Consider the following 13,318-nt stretch of genomic DNA (forward strand, 5'->3'; position numbering starts at 1 on the left):
ATGCGTTGCGGCCTGTGAAACTGAGGATCTGCTAGTTCCAGATCTTTTGGCACGTCAACGTTGACAATTACCTTTTCAGGCTGGTATGACGAAATAGTGCAATTGACGTGTGCACAATGTGACGCACTGCAGATTTGCATTTACCAATGCCAAGCAAATTAATATCTTTTCACTCCTTTTTAAGCTGCAAAGTTTTGGCTAGCTCCTCTGTCATGAAATTAATTTGGGACCCTGAGTCGAGTAAAGCCCTGGCAAAGTGGTAGGAGCCAGTATGACTTGGTAGCCAGTATGACTTGGTCAGAAACGCTCGTGGCGTGATTAACAGCCGAAGTTTGGACTGGCGTTTCAGCTTGCGCCACAAATGATTGGCTGGCAGTTGCAGCTTGCGCTGAGTCGACAGAATATTTATGCAAAAGTGTGTGATGTGGTTTCGAACACACTCTGCATGTAGTCGATTTGCATGCCTTTGTTGTGTGACCTTTCCTTAGGCAGTTTATGCACAAAGGGCACATTTTCACGAACTTAAATCGTTCGTCGCGGTTAAGTGCTGCGAATTGAGTACACGAATGTATAAAATGGTCAATCGCTTGACAGAACAAACACTTCGGACTCGGTGGCGGACTGGCTTGTGCAACTGCCAGTGCTATTTTGCCACCTTTCTTTGACGCATCAAAATTTTGTTTTTGAGTCCGGGAGCGACCAGAAGATGATTCCACAGCAGATAAGTGCTGGTAGCGTCTGTTGAGAGAGGCCTCGCAATCTTCCCAAGACGGAAGTTTGCTATAGTCGAGGCTCTCTTCCCACTTTGAACGAGTATTGGGATCAACTTTACTCATGACCAAGTGTATGAGCATGACGTTAGAAATTTGTTTGTCATTGCCTAAGGAGAGCAGTGACTCGTAGCTAGCGCGAACGTTATCAATCAACGAACGCAAAGAACTAGCAGACGAGCCTTGCATTTTCGGAAGGTCAAATAGTTTGGCAATGCTATCAAATACGATAAGACAGCTGTTATCGTAAACGCGCTTCAAAGCTGCCAGTGCCTTTGGATAATTTTCCTCGGTAACTTGATAAGCCTTGACCGTTCCTAGTGCTTCTTTCTCTAAGCATGACAGCAAATGGTTAAACTTTTCAATATTTGAAAGTGATGCGTCACTATCCACTAAATTTTCAAACAGCCCAATGAAATTTTTATAATCCGAATAGCTACCACCAAACCGTGGCAACTTCATTGAAGGCAACTGTTTGCTATGCGAGGATCCAAATATTGTGGAATTTATTACGCTGTCCCTATGAGGCTTTGGCCGTCCGCCTTTGCTCATCAAAAGCGCCTTAGTTGAGACGCAGAGAAACTCCAAATCTGCCCTTGAGACTAAGGCCGGATCAATTCTATCTAATTCTTCCTGTAGGTCAAAGGCTTTATCAATGTACCGGGACAAAATTTCCAATCGGCACTCAACTTCAATAGGCTCGATACTACCAGAAGTTGTCTGAATAGAACTTTTTATTCGTTCGATATCGCGAACGACATTGGCATGTGACTGAAGCAAGCAGTCAAATTTATTTGAGACAGAGTCATCTAATGCCCTGCTTCGGTTTTGCTTGCTTCTTTTGCCAGGCATATTTAAAAATAAAAGGTATGCAAAAGGCTGTAAGAAAGTATTTCAATTGTAGTACAGTGGTACTATATTGCTAGCCTTTGCTGTTCTGCTAAACGAAAGTGTTTATGTTGTTGTTTATGTGTGCACTGCAGCTGGCGCCCACAAACAAATAGCGTACCAAACGCTTAAGTTACCAAAACAGCGAACTGTCCAGCTGATCTCTGCCAACGCCGACAGCGAAGTCGACGACGAATGCAAGCTACACGATAGCAGCGAGCCAGTAGTGCACCAACGATATGGGCACCGAAGCAAAGAGAGCGGGAGAGAATCAGCGATATGCGGACGAGCCAACGCTGCTGCGGTGTGACAGCAGCACAACAACAATATCGAAACGAACAAATTAGCAGAACGGAAAGCCAAACCAAAACTGCCTAAATCAGTGCACGCAAACGCAGTCTCGCCTGTTGCTTATATATGTACATACAACTGTAATTTTCCTACTGCACTTGTACCTGTATGTACCTAAGTACAACGGCCGCTAGCAACGGCTTGACCAGTGCAGTGAGAAAGCAAGTACGAAGAAATTAAGCAACGGCGATTTAGCGCAGTGCAGTGACCTTTTACATACACTGATTTGGCGCGACAAATTCTAACCAACGTTTGGTTATGTGCGTAAGGATTTATACATATGTACGAGCATGTACATATGTATGTAAGTATGTACAAGAAAGCAAGAACTAAATAAATGCAATTGTCTACGCGAATATATGTATGTATGTTTTTTCACTTTATTTATTTTATAAAGCTCCAATAGCTATGCGTTAGTAACTATATTTCTTTAAGTAAGATGCCGACTGCCAAATAAATCACGGTCCACTCCTTGCTAAATTTACAAATGAGTATTTGCATATAAATTTGTGCTTATAAGTTAGTTTGTGAATTACACAAATTTATATGTGTACATATATTGCACTTGTATGTATGTATGTACAAACTTGGCGTTTAAATATACACGCAAGTCGACGATTGTGGCCGCAATTTATTCTTCGCACTCGTTACCTGATGTAAACTTCCCTGAAAATTGTGGCAATTCATCGATTGGGAGTGTATGCCAAATGTCCAATTGTCCAGGAAAGTACCGCCAATAATCTCGCGCAAATCGAAGATACCAGTAGGACGACGGTAATCGCAAGTCGAAAGCCGATGTGAGGTCCAACGAGGGAGTAGACTCCAGTAGTCCACCCGGGGGCGCCAAAATGTTCAGCTAAAGCTGGAAACTTGCCGGTATGGCAAAAGCTAAGGTCCAATGTATTTGATTTACTTCCAAATGAAGTAAATCTCACGATAATGGCAGACTGCTTTTGGCTCGCACTGGATATTAAAAAATTGCAAAGAAAAGCGAACTGCACAGTCTGAACTCGATTTGCTAAGTAAGTTTATTTTATCGTTTATGCTCGCTCTCATGCGCGTGTGGAACGCATTGAGAGACAGCGCGAGAGAGCAACATATGTGCATAGAACTTACATAGCTGTAAACAGACAGCGCCTAACAATTACATATATATGTGTGCAAACAATTCTTTTTTTTTAAATCTAAACTTCAATATTCTTAATAGCTAATGCAATTCTTAAAACTATGAAATGACCAAACAACCTGCATGATGATTTTCGAAATGCAAGGCGTGAACGAAAAGAGTTAGAAGACGCGAATTTCGTGGCATTAGGAAAGGAAATTTTGCGTCGTACGGCAGAGAAGCGTTAAGCAGTCGTTCACCTACTCACACAAGTTGCAAGCCAACTCCGTTTTGTTCGTACTGATGCAAGAACGCACTTAAACGCTGATATTTCGGTTGCACCAATTAGGATGCCCTGTTTTTGGGGCATAAACCTCCAAATTTGATGTAATAAAACTCGTAAAAATGATAATTTTCCCAAATTACATATTAACTAAATGAAATTCAAAAAAAACAGAAGTATAACGGCAATCCTACATTGTTGGCGGCCTTTGAAAGTCAGCAGTATGATCAACTTCTTACTTTGCTGAAATTGGCGCGAATTAGTTTGTAATATTTAATATTTATTTATTTACTATATAATATTTCTCTTCCGACACTCTCTAAGGTCTAAAGAGTTCATTTTCCAAATAGCAAGTATAGTACAATAACTACTATGTATGTTTATACGTACATACATACATGCACACATAAGTATATACATAACTTCATTACGCGCTCTCAGTCCTCACTTATCTGTGCGCTTCCTCAGCACGATGCACTCACTGTCGAGTTATCCGAAAAAAAACGGGACTGAGCCTGTCTCGTGCGGGACACTTAATTTTGATTTAAAAATCGGGACGTCCCGCCGAAATCGGGATGTCCGCCAACGCTGATATGTACATACATTATATTTTCATGCAGGCGCTTTCTATCCTCATACGCATGTACATACATATAAGTGTATGTATTCAATTTTACAGTTCAACACTTATCAACATGTGTTTATACTCTGTACATAAAATGTACAAGAGTATACTTGTATTAGGTTTGCGCGGGCTGAAAAATGTAACAGGTAGAAGGCGTGGCAGACCCCTCAAAGTATATATATTCTTGACCAGCTTGACAAGACAGTCGATCTAGCTCTGTCTGTCTGTCCGTATGAATACCTGGATTTCAGAGACTATAAAAGCCAGAGACACAAAATTTTGCACAAAGATGCCTGTTGGTGTTCATATATGCCCCAAAGCGCTGAAATTCATCGTACTGTCAGTGTCACACGCACTTGACCGTATCATGAGCTACGCATGGGCCACGCATGTGCATATGAAGTCAACGCAGGCAGCTATTCTTAGCTATTGTTAGAATAGCGGCCGCGCATGTGCACAAAACAACAACCAACCGGGTGCCACGTCTACCTACACCTACGCTGGATATGCACGCACCGACTCAGCTAGCTGCATACAACACCCCAGCAACGATTTATTTTAAGAATCACTTATTAGTAATAATTAGACTTACGCACATTCTCAATTTTGTATATAAACCCCTGCATTTCAATCAATAAACAAACAGAAAAACAAGAACACTCGTGCAGCTCTGATCTCACATTCCCTTTCAGCTCCTCCGAATTACACTTGGTTCAAGTACCGATTGTAAAATACTCAGCTACTAGTTTATTACTAGGGGTGTAGTATTAAGTATTAAGTATTAGTGAAATGTCTAGTATATTTAAGTGTCAAGGGCTCTGGTGTAATGGAGATAAGGTTGTAAGGCCACACTTAAAGAAAGAGCGGCACAATAAAATAAGATTGAAAAGATTGAAGATCGGCCACAATTATTCAGAAGTGGGATCAACCTAAAATATCGCCGACAAAGTGAACAATTTTTATATTTGTTAATTAACACATAGAACAATGCAAGAGATATGTGCCGATGAGTTTTCAACGTCTGTGCGTTTAAGTGAAATTCCAACTGAATTCCGCGGCGAGTGTCCATCAAGAGAACATGCTGCAGCGGCGCTCCAAAAAATGCAAAGAGGGTCGCTAGATGGTACGGACGAGCAAGAAGTGGGTCCTGGCGACGGCGGTGGTGGCGCCGAAGATCCGTGCAGGGCAATTGAAACACGTGACGATGGGCGTAGTGCAGACGGCGATAATGGCCAGGGTAGAGCAGAGAACGAACTGAACATGCTAAAACTACAGTTAGATATGCTGAAGCTCGAAAATGCAATGCTAAAAAAGAACGAGAAAGAGAGAGAAAAGAGAAATGAAACACACGAGGCCGCGGGCTTAATCATCAAATCAGGCAACATGTTGATAAATGTTGTTAAAGACATGTTGCCAGCGTTTGATGGGAAGAGCCCTGTAAACATTTGGGTTGCGCAACTGAAGTCTGTGGCCGCTGTTTATGAACTTGACGACATGTTGCGAATGCTGCTAATGGCGAAGCTGAGAGATGGCGACCAAATGTGGCTGCATGGTAACACAAAACACCTGATCATGCCCATGAACGAGCTACTGGAACTAATGTTGACGACGTCGAAAGTTCCAAGCGCGCAAGTATAAGACAGGTGAAGAATTTCTTGAGTATTTCAACGAAAAAATGCTGCTAGGTTCGCTTATCAGCATCGATGAGGATGAATTAACAGAGACTATAATAGAAGGGATACCAGATGAACAACTACGGCGCCAAGCCCAAATCCAGGGTTTTGCGCAGGCATCACAAGTCCTACATGCATTTAGGACCATAAAGCTGTCGGGACACAAGCCGGAACGTTGGATCAAGACTGCAGAACAGAAATCTGGTACAATGGCGGTGCGCTGCTTCAACTGCAATTCACTGGGCCATTTTGCTTTGGAGTGCCTGAAGACAAAGCGGGAACGCGGAGCCTGCTATGGATGTGGAAGTATGGACCACCAGATCTCCCATTGCACAGAAAATAAACGTGCAAGTCATGAATATGTAAGATATTTTAGTATTTATATTAAACATTTTAATGACCAGTCCCTGTTTGTAGAATGTCTCATCGATTCGGGGAGCCCAATAAGCTTTGTGAAAATTTCGTGCCTGGAAAGGAGTATTGACAATGAAGTTTATAAATGTAATTTTGAAAAATTGTTAAAACGTTGTTTTGGTCCACAAATAGATGAAGGATATGTTTATTTTGGTTTAAATAAAAGTAGATTAAATGTTATTGCAAAAATTAAGTGCTATGTTGTGTTCAGCAATGAAAAGTATGATTTTGAAATGTATGTTGTGCCAAACGAATCGATGGGATATGAGGCAGTACTGGGAAGAAATTTCATGAAAATATGTAAATTCGAAATAGTAAACAATATTGCTACAGATAATTTTGTAAACATTGACCAAATGGAAAGTATGCTTGGTAAAAGTAGTGAAAATGAATTTAGTGACGTGATAAAGAAAATTGGCACAAAAGGTCAACCAGTGGGCAGCAGCCACGTGGATAAAAGTACCCCAGATAGTGAGGATGGCGTAGGTGAGGGCTTGACATCTAACGGCTTGGAAAATGTAAATTTAGAAACTGTAAATTTAGGAAGCAAAAGTTCTAAAGTGGATGTACAAAAAGGCAAGATAGGAAATGCGAAGCTACAAAAAATGAGTGTTGAAAATGACAGATTTAAGAATGAGTGGAGTATAAATGATTGTTCTATAAACAACAATTTAAACAAAAAAAGAAACCGATTTCAAACTATTAACAGGCACTAAAAAGTAAACAATAATTGCGTATTCTTCTACAACTTAATATTCAATATATAATGTAGATACAATTATTGTTATTTTTGGAGTCGGTGTCAGCGGTCGCGCGCCGCGCCAGTCAAGAGAAAGAGGCCCTTCATTACGAACCATTTCAGATTCTTTTCTCTTTCTATAACTACTACGTCATTCTTACGGTAATTCCTTGTGTTTAATGTTGACTATATTTTCGTAACAGCATTTCCTTGATTACCCGTATGTCTCAGCATAGTGTCGTATTAAAATTTGTTTGATTCGTTTAACTAGGTACCGGTTTATTTGTTGTTTCAAGGTAGCAGATATTGTCACAGTAGTTATACGTGTATTGTCGTATAAAAGTTAATTTGAAATTGGGTTTAATTAGGTATTGGTAATCTGTCACAGTATATTGTCGTTCGTATAAAAGTTAATTTGTAAAAAAAGTATTTCTTAAAGTATTCTCATATTATTACTGGTAGATTGATTGATTGATTGATATATTGTAGTGTTTCCTTGGCTGACACCAACTCCAAAAATAACAATAATTGTATCTACATTATATATTGAATATTAAGTTGTAGAAGAATACGCAATTATTTTTTACTTTTTAGTGTCTGTTAATAGTTTGAAATCGGTTTCTTTTTTTGTTTAAATTGTTGTTTATTTTTGGATTTTTAGTGAATGTGAAGTACACTAACTAATGTGTATGAATATGGGTAGACCTAATAAACGTGTTTCTCATATGAGACAGCGCCGCTTAAATGAAGCAAAAGAAGTCATGGAGAAACTCCTCTTTCAACAGAGGAGGTTTCATGTTCTTTTCATGTTCTAAAGAATTCGTCGTGGATATACAAAGACTAAATCGAGCACTCTTGTTCTCAATATATTTTGTCGAAAACGTTCATCACGCTATCTGTCTGTCGTCTGCGAATATCTTCTGTTCTGATTTGTTGAGTTGCGGCTCTTGTTGCAGTTTGTTCTTCTGACTTTTGAGCTTTTAAAACGCTGGGGTCGTGTATTTTTGCTACACGCATTGTTAGGGTTAGATTTTTTCGACGGCATTATACTGAAATTGAAATTCTATTTCACATGATATCTCATTTAAATTTGACACTCATCTACCGGGTGCCTTCGCATGATATCTAAAACCCATGAACATTTTGTATGTTTTAAGAATTATATGGATTTATCATGGATGCCATTGTCAGAATTGGACTAAATTGAAATGGGACCACATGGGAATCATCAGCTTTCAAATACAAAGGGAATAATCAAAATCGGTTTACACAGTCGAAAGTTCTGAGGTAGCAATGAAAAATACAGTCGAATTGAGAACGTCCTCGTTTGCAGAACCTAACCAAACTCTCATCAAAGTACCCTTAAAGTACATCCTTTCCAATAAAAAAAGAATCATAGAAATCGGTTATCGTGATATAAAGTTATTCGTTCATTTGCCTTGCACATACTTAATACAAATTTAAGACTTATGCTGTTTTCTCATGGATGCCATTGTCAGAACTGGACTAAACAGTCAGTGCCTTTTGAAGTAATACATATTGATCACTTTGGACCAGTTGATAAAGGTAGAGCAAATAAGTACATACTGGTAATAATAGACGCTTTCACGAAGTTTGATAGACTTTATGCCACAAAAACGACGATTACTAAAGAAGTGGTTAAATCACTGCAGGATTATTTCACAGCTTAGCTGCCAAGCCAAGCTGTATAGTCTCCGATCGGGGTAGCGCCTTTACGTCAAATAATTTTGAAAACTTCTTAGAGCAGAACGGCGTTAAACATGTGATGGTAGCTACAGGTTCACCACAGGCAAATGGACAAGTTGAGAGAGTTAACAGAGGGTTGGGACCGATGATTGCCAAGTTGGTGAATCCTGATAAAAACCTACATTGGGATACAGTCCTACAAACAGTTGAGTTTACACTCAACAACACTATTCAATGAACAATTAATCAACACCCGAGCAGAATGCTGTTTGGAATTTCACAGAAAGGGGAAGTATCAGACGTGTTGAGGGATAAGTTAGAGGAGTTGAACGATACGCGACTAAAAAGAGAGTTAACTAACTAGTAACTAGAGTACTACGTAATAACAGATATGTGCTAGAAGATACTGAAGGGTTTCAGCAGTCAAGAATTCCATATAAAGGGGTTTGGGCAGTGGCAAATATGCGCCCGTGGTTGGACCTCAAGAAGCAAGACAGTCAAAAATTGTGTCAATGGCAAGATGAAATTAATGAATAGAGAAAAAATTTTTTACATACTTTCTATTTGGAAAAATAATGATATTTAAGAAAAGAAAAAAAACAATTTTTATAGCCTGTACCCAAAGGGTGAAAGGCTATACTAGTTTTGTGCGCATGTATGTAAAACACAGAAGGAGGCGTGGCAGACCCCACAAAGTATATATATTCTTGATCAGGATGAGAAGACGAGTCGATATAGCCATGTCCGTCTGACCGTCTGTCCGTCTGTCTGTATGAGTGCAAGGATCTCAGTAAGTACAAGAGCTAGGATAACCAAAATTGGTATCAAGGTTCCTATAAGCCCTAGGCAGAACGAGTTTGTTTATTTTTTCTGATACACCCCCCCCACTCCCCCGCAATTCGTATTTTTTCTTATAACTTCCGTAATTCTCGGAATTTAAAAATCAATTTTGGTAGATACATCCAGTTAGTACTAATGTGTCCGTGTGCCAAATTTCATCATGATAGGTTAATTCTGAAGAAAGTTATAGCCATAAGTAAAATCGCTGCTCATGCGCTGCCTGCAGCTCTGTCGGCAGCGCTGCCCGCAGCTGTTGTTGTTGTTGCTGCTTTTGTTCAACTTTGTGCTGCATACATACACGCATATGAACACGCATAGGTACGTGATGTAAATGCTGTTTAAACTGAACATAAACATGTATTCTAATTTAATTAAATTAATTATTTTAATTAATTAATTCATTCATTTTTTTTAATAATTTAATTTTTTAAAATTTTTTTTTTTTAATTTTTTCTTTTTGTGGAGAGTACAGGCTATTTTACTGTCGGGCTTGCTCGACTGTAGCGTTCTATCTTGTTTTAAATACAGATTTGAAAAATTGCAACGTATAGTTTAAGTTAAACAATGGATGCAGGAGCATCCTGGTCAGGATGGCCGAGTTGTAGTATTAAGTATATAAATAGTATAAGTGAAATTGATATTTTAGCATTAAGTATTAGTGAAATGTCTAGTATATTTAAGTGTCAAGGGCTCTGGTGTAATGGAGATAAGGTTGTAAGGTCACACTTAAAGAAAGAGCGGCACAATAAAATAAGATTGAAAACGAGTAACAACAATGCCTTATGTGTGTACGCTGTGCAAGTTTGTTTTATTTTTTTTGGATTTTCCCCCCACTTCGCCCTATTTTCCATTCGCATGATTATACGCCTATATCTCAGACTAAAGAACTAGGGACTCCAAATGTCCCAGATGTCTTTATGTGTATACGCAGAAAATGTGTATTTTGGAATTTCCCTCTCTCATTGCCATCCTGGCGCTACCCGCAGCTGTTGCTGATGTTGGTGCTTTAGTTGACTGCAAACATACTCACACAGCCACGAAAAGACACGCATAGATACGCATGCAAGTTAAAAAGTAACCCTCGCACCTAATTAATAGCGGCCCTTGCACGCGCTGGCACATACAATTCTTGAGTTCAGCGCCTTAGCTGCGGTAACCTGATGGTCTTGCTGCAATTATGCTGAGTCGGCGTTTTATTTAGAATTAAGCTTTTCAATTATTGTCTTTAGCTTAAGCTGCACCAAATTTGGATTCTTGTATTCAGTTCTGTATCAGCGTATAGCAAGTGTAATACCTAAAAAATACATTGCTCCGGCATCGCCGTAAAGTATACCGTTTGTTTTATTGCTGCGCCACAAGGCCAGACATTGGAAAGCTTTGGCTGTCACAACGTATTATTTAAACGTGAACCGGCATCGTACCGCTTCCGGATTCTTCGGCATCCGCTTGTGACGCAGAATCCCGCTGCATCACAATTAGCGACAACCTCATCTTATCATTGTATTACTAGCCTAAGTTTATAAGTTGAATATTGCACATTGTTTTATTAGCCTACATTTCTATTATATTGCACAGTTGAATATTGCACATTGTATTACTAGCCTAAGTTTCTATTGCACAGTTGAATATTGCACATTGTATTACTAGCCTAAGTTTCTATTGCACACTTGAATATTGCACATTGTTATGTTACTCTAAGACTAAACAGGAACACATGAAGTTAAATATTTGGTTATCATTAGTATATTGCGCATTATCCATTTCTATAATTGTCATGAAGGACCGGTATTATTTGAATTTGTACAACGAGAGGTATTTTATAAGAATTGTAAATAGAGAAAGAACAGGCGGGCTGGCATCACCGCCCACGCAGAGAGAGTTTTTGGATAAGTAGCGAAAAGGGATGCAAGAAAAACGAGGTTATAAGGGCGAGCAAAAATGTAAGCTCGCTCTCTTCTCCAGTGACCACAGCAGCGAATAGACGTGCGAGTACCAGCCGCAAAGCCTTACACGATCAAATAAAATCCATGTAAGTTCAAAGCATCCTGGTGTTAAATTTGTGTAGCATAGGGCCGGCAGCATTTAGGACAGGAGTACAACGAAGTGTAAGGGATCCTGGACAGCTGAGCATTACCTCAGCTGGAAAAATAACTTCTTTACACACTACATCTGCAAAGCGCTTCATCAAGAAAACATTGGTCATCGGGAAGGCATTTTGCATAACTTACAGTCACATAGACGCAATTGTTAATGTGCCATTATACACCCATTACGTGAGTTCGAATACCGGGAGAGATAAAATGGATAATAATTACCAAGTCGACTTTAGCTTCTTTACTTGTTTATATGAAAAGTTTGTGTTATAAATGTTGTCCGATCGATTAAGTGTCCGTTATCAACATAACTAACTACAAATTGGCATTCAACGATTTTCGGAATTTATAAAGATGTTTTTCACCCTTTCACTTCTAATTGATCTAAATAAATTATAAAATGTTATTATTAAAATCTTATATTTATTACAATCATGCTTTGATAGAACTATCGATATTATCGATGGATTACCTATAGAATGTTATGATGGTCCAGCAAATAGAGATGGACTTGTTACACTCTCATATACTTAAGTATGCTGATGATGTGAACCGTATTCTGTCTAACAAAAGGCATCTTCATTTTCATCGCCTGCAGGATGATCTGAACTGCATGCACTCTTGGAGCTTAGCAAACGACTTGCACCTCAATTGCTCTAAACCTTTATCGAGCTTTGCCCCTTTTAGTCACATATACGATTGACAAGACCTTGGGGTTATTTTTATTCCAAATTGAACTACAATCTTCACATCTCTAGCATACATAAAGCCAATGGTGTACTTGGGTTCATAAAGTACGCCCTGTGCTTGAATCTGCTCTTGTGTCCACAAAATAGAAAGTATCCGGAGCGTATTGAATCTGTTCAGAAGCAATTCTTACTTTTTGCTTTACGTGGTCTTAGCTGGGATCCTAATCTTCGCTTCGCTTTATAGCGTGCCGGACAGGCTTTCAAATTTTCCCCCACCACGTTGGAGATTTCCCTTTTACTCTATCTCTTTATGCTTAATTAGCTGTTAAGTTTTAAGAATTACTTTTCCTTCTGTATTTACTATTTTTATACCCTGTACCCAAAGGGTACAAGAGTCGATATAGCCATGTCCGTCTGTCTTTACAAGTATGAACGCAAGGATCTCAGAAAGTATATGAGCTAGAATAACCAAACTTGGTATACAGATTCTCCTGAGCCCAAGAAAGGACGAGTTTGTTCATTTTCCCCGATGCAGCCCCCGTACTTCACCCCTATTCACGATTTTCTATAACTCCCGTAATTCTTGGAATTTTGAACTAAAATTCGGTAGACACATCCAGTTAGTGATTATATATCCATATACCAAGTTTCATTATGATAGGGTGATTAGAAGAAAGTTATAGCCATATAACCAGGCCCAATGCACACATACATACATATGTACAAGTACACCAACACGAATAGACACGATTCTGATGTATATGTATGTATGCATGTATGGAATATTTTATATTTAATTTAATTAATTAATAAAATTTTTAAATTTTTTTTTTTTGTGGGGTGGTACAGGGTATTTAAGAGTTGAGCCTGCTCGATTTTAGCATTCCTAACACCTGGATCTCAGAGACTATAAGAGGAAGCGACACCAGACCTTGCACAAAGATGCGTTATGTGTATACGCTGTGGAAGTTAGTTTTATTTTTTTGATTTACCCCCCCCCCCCCCACTTCCCCCTATAGGGGTTTTCCCAATTTTCCATTCGTATAATCGCCTATATCTCGATGACTATAAGACCTACGGACACAAAATTTTAGTCCCACATGCCTTATATAAATACCCAGAAAATGTGTATTTTGGAATT

At 39.1% G+C, this 13,318-nt stretch overlaps 2 protein-coding genes across 4 annotated transcripts in view; both read left to right on the forward strand.

The window, feature by feature from the left end:
* LOC115628782 (putative FERM domain-containing protein FRMD8P1) overlaps window positions 1–13,318 on the forward strand; it is a 352,253-nt gene that overhangs the window by 138,698 nt on the left and 200,237 nt on the right. The gene's annotated exons all lie outside the window — the stretch shown is intronic.
* On the forward strand, window positions 4,823–6,472 carry LOC115628783. 2 transcript variants are annotated; one of them, XR_003995832.1, is made up of 3 exons: window positions 4,823–5,654; window positions 5,708–6,057; window positions 6,113–6,472. XR_003995832.1 is itself a non-coding variant. In XM_030524997.1 (2 exons), exons 1-2 carry the CDS (start codon window positions 5,698–5,700, stop codon window positions 6,140–6,142), a joined length of 390 nt encoding a protein of 129 aa, XP_030380857.1. In that variant the 5' UTR covers window positions 4,823–5,697; the 3' UTR covers window positions 6,143–6,472. The 2 variants fall into 2 exon arrangements, 1 of the variants encoding a protein (XP_030380857.1); XM_030524997.1 differs by having other exon boundaries at window positions 4,823–6,057.

This window comes from Scaptodrosophila lebanonensis, unplaced genomic scaffold, assembly GCF_003285725.1.
Source record: "Scaptodrosophila lebanonensis strain 11010-0011.00,11010-0021.00 unplaced genomic scaffold, SlebRS2 tig00000126-arrow-arrow-pilon, whole genome shotgun sequence".
NCBI lineage: Eukaryota > Metazoa > Arthropoda > Insecta > Diptera > Drosophilidae > Scaptodrosophila > Scaptodrosophila lebanonensis.

What these genes read in the sequence shown, in the direction of transcription:
- LOC115628783 (XM_030524997.1), top strand. Translation starts at nt 5,698, where the DNA reads ATGCTGCTAGGTTCGCTTATCAGCATCGATGAGGATGAATTAACAGAG. An exon ending in AACGTGCAAGTCATGAATAT is followed by an intron (nt 6,058 to 6,112) that starts GTAAGATATTTT and finishes CCCTGTTTGTAG; the next exon opens with AATGTCTCATCGATTCGGGG.